At 52.4% G+C, this 9,465-nt stretch overlaps 1 protein-coding gene across 4 annotated transcripts; it reads right to left on the bottom strand.

Moving 5' to 3' along the window:
- Nucleotides 1–1,318: 1,318 nt before the first annotated feature.
- On the bottom strand, nt 1,319–8,954 carry EIF4E1B (eukaryotic translation initiation factor 4E family member 1B). 4 transcript variants are annotated; one of them, XM_037499678.2, is made up of 10 exons: nt 8,782–8,954; nt 8,526–8,648; nt 8,253–8,279; nt 5,044–5,118; nt 4,756–4,952; nt 4,343–4,438; nt 3,635–3,698; nt 2,734–2,847; nt 2,449–2,588; nt 1,319–2,136 (listed from the first exon to the last, which is right to left on the bottom strand). In XM_037499678.2, exons 4-10 carry the CDS (start codon nt 5,059–5,061, stop codon nt 2,022–2,024), a joined length of 744 nt encoding a protein of 247 aa, XP_037355575.1. In that variant the 5' UTR covers nt 5,062–5,118; nt 8,253–8,279; nt 8,526–8,648; nt 8,782–8,954; the 3' UTR covers nt 1,319–2,021. The 4 variants fall into 4 exon arrangements, with proteins under 4 accessions (XP_037355575.1, XP_037355578.1, XP_037355577.1 ...); XM_037499681.2 differs by lacking the exon at nt 5,044–5,118; XM_037499680.2 differs by lacking the exon at nt 8,253–8,279.
- Nucleotides 8,955–9,465: the final 511 nt, after the last annotated feature.

The following is a 9,465-nucleotide window of genomic DNA, read 5'->3' as shown; positions in this document are numbered from 1 at the left end:
GAGAAACCCCACCGACTGGGAGAACATTTTTGCACCCAACACGAATGTTAAAGGACTGATCACAAAAATCTGCAAAGAGCTGATGAGACTCAACAAAAACAAAGAAAATAACCCAGTCAAAAAATGGGCAGAAGAGCTAAAAAGAAACTTCTCTGAAGAGGAAATGCAAATGGCCAACAGGCATATGAAAAAATGTTCAACATCACTTGTAATCAGGGAAATGCAAATCAAAACTACCATGAGATACCATCTCACACCAGTGAGAATGGCACATATTAAAAAAACTAGCAACAACAAATGTTGGCGAGGTTGTGGAGAAAAAGTAACTCTCCTGCACTGCTGGTGGGAGTGCAAACTGGTCCAACCACTATGGAGAGCTGTGTGGAGATTTCTGGACCTACTAAACATAGAGCTTCCATATGATCCAGCAATTCCACTCCTAGGTATTTACCCAAAGGACACAGAAACATCAATTCCAAAGAACACCTGCACACCTATGTTTATAGCAGCACTGTTTACAATAGCTAAGCTTTGGAAACAACCCAAATGCCCAAAAATAGATGACTGGATAAAAAAGATGTGGTACATATACACCGTGGAATATTACTCAGCATTCAAAAAAGATAAACACATGCAATTTGCAGCAACATGGATGGAGCTGGAAGGGATCATGCTCAGCGAAATAAGCCAGAAAGAAAAAGAAAAATACTGGATGGTCTCACTCATAGCAGGAATCTAGAAAACTTAAACAAGGGACCAGGAAAAAGAATAACTATAAGAAAGAAAATATCAAAATCAACAAACAACTATGAACCAGAGACACTCTATGGGGAGTGGGGGGCGGGGAAAGGAGGGCTTGGGGTCAAAATAAGGGGGTTGTGGGCCTCCCCGGTGGCGCAGTGGTTGAGTGCTGGGTTGCGAAGCTGCCCGCAGCCTCTGCAGAGCTGGTTCGATCCCCGGCTGCTCCCCGGCCACCAGAGGAGGGTCCCACATGGCACGCAGACCTCTCCTGCTGCCCGCTGCTCCCCTCAGCAGTGTACTTCGGTCCTTCTGCCTGCTCTGCTCCCCGCTCTGGCTCTGGTGAATTCTCTCACCCTCCCGCGCTTCTGACTGTACCCAGTGCATGTATAAACGAAACAAACGAACAAACAAACAAATAAATAAATAAAACATGCCTCTATAAAAGAAAAAAAAAATTTAAAAAAAAAAAATAAGGGGGTTGTAATTATATGGGGAATATAATAAAAAATAAAATTTAAATAAAATGTGAAAAAAAAAACCACTCCAGTTTTATTCAAAAGTATTTATTTAGAACAGATCAGAAAGGGCTTATTAAACTTCATCTTCACATTATCCCGCCTCCGGCGGAACCAGGGTGAGGCCTGACTAGCCCCGCTCTCAACTGAGCCAAGGCCCTCATCTACCCACCTCCACTTCAGCCCCTGGCAAGGCCCAGACATCCCTGTACACAGCTGAGGAAAGGGGTGTTCTCACTTTCCCACATCTCCGCATATAGGATGATGATGTTCTGTCTCTAATCTTCCAGCCCTTGGGATGGGAAAGGAAAGGAGAGGAGGGGGACCCAGGGACCTGGAGACCCACCCACAGGGCGGGAAGGTACAGGAAACAGGGTGAGCTCCAAGACTGCACATCTCATGAGACGACTCACAAAGGTCTTTAAGCAGAATGATGACCAAGAGGAGCAGCACCCACTCCATCCCTGACCCCATCCAGTTCTGTGTCAGTGATCTCAAAACCCATCCCTTCCCAAAATGGAAATCTGACCCTCAGGCCACCTAACCCTCTTACCAGGTGAGCAAAGAATAAGTGTGGAATCATAGAATTCTCTCGTCTCATCTTCCTACTTTCCCTAGTGATTCACCCCACCCTAGGGTGGAACCAGGGACCGTAAGAGCCAGGCTATCTGCCCCCCAGTCCCGCCTAGGATGGATGGTGCAGTCCAGTCCCTCAACACACACACACACACACACACAAAGAACAGTGAGAAACTCAGGGGCCCCTCACACCACAAACTTGTTCTTGGCTAGGGAGTTGCTCTTGGTGGCCGTGTCTGCGTGGGCCTGGTAGCCGATGATGGTCTTTGTGGAGAGGCCTAGATGGTCTTTATAGACACGCCTGGGTGGGGAGTAGAGAGGAAATGAGACAGCTGATCAGCGGGGGTCCTCAATAGGACCAGGGACCCTGGGTCCTTTACCCAGATCTCCTACCCAGTTCTAGCCATAGTCACTCCCGCTTTGTATCTTAACCAAAATACCACTGTTTAATGCCAAAAAGTTCTGCTAGAAGTTGGAATCTGATACCAAACCCTTTATACAGGTGCATAAGAGAGAAGAGGCAACATGTAGAGTTCCAGAGATTTCTACAGCCAAGTCACCCTCCACTCACCTTCTCTCCCAGCCCCCACCCGGTGCCAGAGGTACCCCTCACCCAATATGCAGCACGCCGGCCTGGTTCTCAGCCTCCCTCGTCCACACGGCAATCTTGTCCCCCTTGGTGCGAATGTTGATGACCGCCCCACAAACGTCCTGGCTGTACTCCTCAAAGCTCTCCCCGATCAGACACAGCAACTGGGGCCCAAAGGGGGGCATGGCAAGAGCTCCAGCCAGGGCACAGGGACTGGCCCACCAGCCTTGAGACCACTGCCATAAAGGGGCCCACCACAGCCCAGCCCCTTTCCTGGGGGGCCCACCTACCCCTGGCTCCCCCACTCACTGTCTCCAGCCACAGGTGGTCCAGCTCGATGTGGCGCTGCTGCTTGGCCAGGCTGACCAGCCAGCGGCCACCCCGCTTGTTCTTGCTGTCTTCCCACATGGGCTCAATGCCATCCTGGGGGACAGGAGGACAATCTACTGCCTCCCTTTGTTCAAAGAGCAGTGGGGGCCTACATGCCCTCCCTGGTCCTGCTCCAATCCCTCAATAGGCCTCCACAGACCAGGTTCTCTCTTGCCTCTGTCCCCTCTGTACAAGTAGGTTCCACCACAAGGTACAGTTCCCCAGACCCTACTCTGAGATGTCACAGACCCATGAGCCTCAACATTTGTCACTTTTTATAGTCTTGCAGGAGTGTGTCCTTTACTGAACCAAGTTCCTTGAGACAAGAGTTCAACGGAAGTGATTAAGGAAGCCTCTGGACAGACCAAGCCTGGACATAGCAGCTGTGTAGGTGCAGCTGGGTGCATACACATCACCCAGAGAGATAGTGCAACACCAACGCCAGGGGCCCGTGTGCCCACCACAGGGTCAGCAAGTTCAGGGATGGGTCTGGACATTGCTGAGTGTGCTTGTGCAATTCTGATGCATGTCCCTAGTTACAGAGCCAGGCCAGAAACCTAGGCTCCTTCCTTGACCCCCTTTTCCAGTAATCCCTCAACCTTCAACCCCTTCCAGATCCTTAAAGGTCCTTCCAGGTGAAATTCAGTTCTGACACTTTGTCTAAGCTTCTGCATAGCCTGTCCTCCTGTCAGAAATCACACAGCTCTGAGGGAAGCTGTCCATGGTGCCCCACCCCCAAACCACCTGTCAGGAAAAGATGCAGCAGCAGCTGGGAAGAGTCAGGCCTTCAGCGCCCCGTGGAGGCAGGGCAGGGGCGGGGGCACACAGAAGCAGAGCTTACCTTGAACAGGGCATAATCGCAGCCTGAAGAGAGCTTACTGGCCAGCTTGATATGGCTGTATATCCTGGAGAGAGGCCACCAGCCCAGGGTGAACATCTGCACATTTTAGGGCCTACTTCCAAATGGCATCACCCCTCAACTTTTTAGCAGCCTCCCACTGCTGTCCACCCACCTCAGACCTCTAAGCGTCTGTCACACTGAGCCCAGCTGAATTTCCATTCCTACTTCACAGACCCTCCCATTCCACCTTCTCCCTTGAGCCTTCCCTGACCATCCGAACCCTGAGAGGATTTTAGACCCCCATGAGGGGTTTGCCTCTGGAGCCCCAGGTGAGGGCTCTTCCAGCACTTTTCAGATTCCCTCCCTTGACAACCAGGGACACTCTGAAGCCATCTAATCCTCACTTTATGCCTGAGACCAACTCAAAGAGGAGAAGCAATTTGCCGGGGATCACGAAGCCATGGAGCAGCAGAGTCAAGATCAAGGTCTTGCTTCTCCCAAATCTGTAAGCCCCCAGAAGACTTCAAGGGGACCCATGACCCCTCACCTCAGACAGAGCCTACCAAGCCCCAATCTCAGCAAATGCTAAAAGAACTAAGAAAGGGCTGGGAAAACTGTGTCAGGAGCAGCCCTCTGGAGGGAGCCCACTGGGAAGGACCTCCAGCTCACAGCCTCCAGGCCCCAGCCTTTCGAGGGCCAGACACTCACGCCCAGAAGTCCTCTACGGTGTCAAATTTGGTGACCAGGTGCAGGTTTTCCCTCCAGGCCCGGGTGCGGTCATTCTTGGAGAACCACAGAGCCCACCTGGGAAGCGGTGCAAACAGGAAGAAGAGGGTCTCCAGGCCCACCCTGACACCACCTGGGCTGGCAGCCAGGGCCCTCCCTTCCAAAGACACACTGGGAAGTGGAATTTGGGAGCACAGGACACCCCCTCTTCCCCGCAAGTTGACTAGAGTCCTTTATCCTGAAGGACCAGTGTTTAACCCGGACTCTCAGCTGAGTTAAGGCCAGAAGGGCAAACAAAGACACAGTCTTAGGCCAACTCTGGCCTTTTTGGAAGGAGAGCCAGGGCCTAGAGAAGAAGGGGTCATCCAAGGCCACAAGGCAGGGGCCTGCCATACCTGGTCAGCAGTGGGTGCAGCTCCAGCTTGATTCCTGAGGGCCCCTCATCTCGGGCCTTCCTCAGGGACGGTGGATCCCAGGGAGAGTTTGCAGCCTGGGAGTCCTCTACTATGGACGCCCCCGCAACTGCCTGCTCTTCCTTTTCCTCTTTCTCCTCTTCCTTGTAGTCTTGGATTTTACCCTCAGCCTCCCTGACCTGACCAAAAAAAGAAGTGAGGTGGGGTTGCTGGGATCCTACCACCCTAGCCCTGTCCCTCACTACAGGAGAGGTAGGTAGGTGGACTTACAGGGCTGGCGGCAGCCATGCTGGAGCTCCAAGGGAACCAACCTCCAAAGGGGCACCCAGCTGTAGGCTTTTAACCCTGGGCAGGGGAAGGGGGAGGAGTCAGCACAATGGTGGGGGCCCGCTCAGAAGGGCCTACATTTGTCCTTCCATCAGCAAGCATTCAGTGAGTGCCATCTGCATGCAGGTCCAGGGCCGGGAACTCCGTTGTGGCCAGGCAGACCCAGCCCATGTCCACTGGGCTCTTGGTCATGTGCAGGCAGAGATGCCAAGGTCAGGGTCATTGCATCCCACTGAGAGTGGATCCTAAATTTAGGACTGTCCCAGAGATGGCGGGAGTAGTGACTCTGACATAGCCAGGTTGTGGCAGGTCAGAGACCTTACACATTGTAGGGTAAGGTAAAAAATCAGGCTTTTCTGCCCTCCCGCCATCAGGATAGATGAGGGAACCCTGTGGTCCTGAATGCATGCCTGATGGCGGGCACCTGAAGTGGGTACACCTGGGCTAAGACTGTGCTTTTTTTAAGGACGGTGTCACGGGGACGCCAGTAGAAGCCGAAAGAGAAGAAGCCCGAAGCAGAAGCAGAGAACGCCAGAGGGCCCAGATAGAGTGAAGATTTGCTGGGGGCTGGGAGGACTGCCAGCCTCCCAGCCCCCCCAGCACCCCTGCCTGCCACGTACCCACTGAATCCCAATAAAAGACCTGCAAAAAACCACTGAGGACTGACTCCTCCTTTACTCGGTCTGCATGGGATCAGAGAACCTGCACCGTGTCCAGTTCTGCCCTTACAATTGGCGTAAGTCGGCAAGATGATCCATGCAGAGGGGTATGGAGCCCTCCGAACATCTGGAGGGACTAAGGAGTAACAGACTGTAGGGTAAAGAAAATGTCAGGCTTTTCTGCCCTTCTGCCATCAGGATAGATGATGGATCCTTGTCCTGAATGCATGCCTGATGGCGGGCACCTGGAATAGGGTGTGGGCATAGGTAGATGGGATTCAGCTGAGCTAAGATTGTGCTTTTAAGGGCGGCGTCACAGGGACGCCAGCAGCAGCACCAGTAGCAGCCGCAGAAGCTGAAAGAGAAGCCAAGAGAGAAGCAGAGAACGCCAGAGAGCCCAGATAGAGTGAGGATTTGCTGGGGGCTGGGAGGACTGCCAGCCTCCCATCCCCCCAGCACCCCTGCCTGCCATATGCCTGGTGAACCCCAATAAAAGACCTGCAAAACCACTGAGGACTCTGACTCCTCCTTTACCCGGCCTGCATGGGATCAGAAAACCTGCACTGTGTCCTGTCCTGCCTTTACACAGACTTTGCCTGTGACTACGCTGGAGGCATCATGGCAGCACAGGAGAGGGACAAGGTCCAGGAGCTACAGGACAAGACCTGGCATGAGGAGACGCCTGAGAGAACCAGCCAACGACACCCGAAAGGACCAGCCAACGACCCCTGAGGCAGCAGAATCTTCGGGGAGGAGAGGACCACAATTTGGAGCTCGCCAGTGCTGATGCAGGGAGAGGCCAATGGACTTTGACTGATGGACATGGACTGACAATCCCGCCAGAAGGCGGAGGACCTTGCAGGTTGATATGTTTTGGGACCCTGGGGGTGGAACAGTTTTGTTTGTAAACCCCAGGAGATGGGAATCTGGGGGTGGCCAGCAGGCCTTGGTGGCCAAAGCAGCCTGTGTATGCCCAGCAGCCAGGCAGAGGAGAAAAGGCAACTGAGAAGGCAAAAGCTGGTGCTGATGCTAAGTTTGGAAAGCCCTGAGCAGCTGCTAAGCAGCCTGGGTATGCTGAAGACCTGTGAGTCTCGTAAAATCACCTGTGGGTGATGCCCTGCTCGTTGTTGAGTGAGGGTGAGTTGCTGAGGAACCCGTCCTTGGGGGATGGGTGGGGAACGTGGCTTGGGGTGGAGCCCAAGCCGCATGTAGAATTTGGATCTCTGACCCATGTGCTTGTGCAGTGGGTTGGCCTGAGTGCAGGGGTCTGCGAGTCGTATTGGTGGCTATGAAGGCCGAGTGTTGGAGCGACTGCAGACAGAAACCCTGAGGGTTGACGATTACCCCCAACAGAATAGAATCGCCAATCCCAGAGCTAGTGCATCCTGGGGGTGGATGCGGTGTGTGGCTTGTAGCCGAGACTACAGCCAGAGAAGGCCAGGAAGCCTGACGGCTCCTGGCGTGTTGCAGTAGATGCTGTGAGTGGTTCCCCTCCCTCGTATGAGCAGTGCCTTTGGCAGCAGATTTGGTGGCTCATCTGCTGGTACCAATAATTGTCTTTTGCACTAGGTTGGGGCCCTGCCTGGACTTATTTGTGTTCTGTTGTATTTTGTTATATTGTGATGTATTTGCTTTTGTGGGCCATGGCTGCATTGTTTGTGTTTGCTAAGAAACAAAGTTGTGTATGTGTGGATTATATGGCAGAAAACCCTGAAGGGGTGGACTGTAGGGTAAGGTAAATAATCAGACTTTTCTGCCCTCCCGCCATCAGGATAGATGAGGGAACCCTGTGGTCCTGAATGCATGCCTGATGGCGGGCACCTGAAGTGGGTACACCTGGGCTAAGACTGTGCTTTTTAAGGGGGTGTCACGGGGACGCCAGTAGAAGCCGAAAGAAGAAGCCCGAAGCAGAGAACGCCAGAGAGCCCAGATAGAGTGAAGATTTGCTGGGGGCTGGGAGGACTGCCAGCCTCCCAGCCCCCCAGCATCCCTGCCTGCCACGTACCCGCTGAACCCCAATAAAAGACCTGCAAAAAACCGCTGAGGACTCTGACTCCTCCTTTACCCGGTCTGCATGGGATCAGAAAAGCTGCTCTGTGGTCATTCCTGCCCTTACACACATACACTGTGGTATTGCCTTGCTTGTCTCTGTTGCCATTTATCCCCTCAATTTGTCATCCATTGTCATCTGCCACAGGCAATATCTGGTCTCTAGAAGCACTTGGGTTTAAGAGACAGAGATTTTATATTAAAAATTCACTTTTCTGGTTTCTCTTGAAAAGTTGGGAAGGTCTGGCCACACTGAGTCTTCTACCTCACAGGCCCACTATCCACTTTGGCCAAGGCTGCCTGTTGGAAGGGCAGATGAGCTTCCACACATCCTTCTGGGCCCCTGCACACGTGTTTCTACTCTCCTGACCCACCTGAGTGTTCTTGCCTGGGCACTAATGACAAGGGGCATACAACCTGGGTGGAAATTCTCCTTGCCCTCACCTTGGCCATTGAATCTTGGTTTCCAATCTGTAAAATGGAAATGTTAATGATTCTCAACTCAGAAGCTCATTGTATTAAATTACACAAAACAGGTAAGCCCACAAACAAGGCCTGGTTCATCAGGAGTCGATAGGAATAAGTTGAGAGCTGCTCGGTGTGGGGGAGGGGCGGACTAAGGGGAAGCTCTGACTCTGACTAACCCCCTCGACCTAGCTGGACAGCTGCCTTTCTAGCAGGGTCTGAAGCCTCCCCAAGTTTCTTAAAATTTCTTACCTTCCCCTAGGCTACTTTTAGGATCCCAGATCTCCCAGTCCATTACCCTCCTGCCATCCAGGGCAGGACAGCTCACTCCACTTGGAGGCTGACAGTCAATATTTATTTGTTCAACCTATATCCCTGTAGGGTAAGGAAAAAATGTCAGGCTTTTCTGCCCTCCCGCCGTCAGGATAGATGATGGATCCTTGTCCTGAATGCATGCCTGATGGCGGGCACGTGGAGTAGGGTGTGGGCATAGGTAGATGGGATTCACCTGGGCTAAGACTGGGCTTTTAAGTGTGGCACCAGTAGAAGCCGAAAGAGAAGCCAAGAAAGAAGCAAAGAAGCAGAAGCAGAGATCACCGGAGAGCCCAGATAGAATGAGGATTTGCTGGGGGCTAGGAGGACTGCCAGCCTCCCGGCCCCCCAGCACCCTTGCCTGTTGTGTACTGGGTAAATCCCAATAAAAGACCTGCAAAAACCACCGAGGACTCTGACTCCTCCTTTACCCAGTCTTCTGGGTCATAGAAAACCTTCACTGTGTCATTCTTGACTTCACAATCCCCTAAGCTCCAGATGTAAGTCAGGCACACAGGAATGGGGAGCAGAAAGGAGCAAAAAATTAATGCCCCTGTGCTCTGGTCTACCAGGAGAGCCAGACACCGGATCATCTCACAAGACCAGTGTAATCAGAAATGCAGTTCTCTGAAGGCAAGGAATTCGCACTTGGAAGAAGAGAAAGTCCTGACCCAAACTGAGTATGTTGAGCAATAGTTCTCAAGTGCGTGAATCAGAACCACCTGTGGGGCTTGTTAAACACAGACTGCCAGCTCCTAAATTTCTGATTCCTTAACTTTGGGTTTGATCCTGAGACTTGGCATTTCCACTGACGCTGGGCAGGGACCCCATTTCAAGAACCACCGACTTACAGGCAGCTCATGAAAGAGGTGACATTTGA

Source organism: Talpa occidentalis, unplaced genomic scaffold (genome assembly GCF_014898055.3).
Source record: "Talpa occidentalis isolate TD23 unplaced genomic scaffold, MPIMG_talOcc4v2.1 talOcc4.9, whole genome shotgun sequence".
In the NCBI taxonomy this organism is placed as follows: Eukaryota; Metazoa; Chordata; class Mammalia; order Eulipotyphla; family Talpidae; genus Talpa; species Talpa occidentalis.
This window is presented reverse-complemented; position numbering and strand designations above follow the sequence as displayed.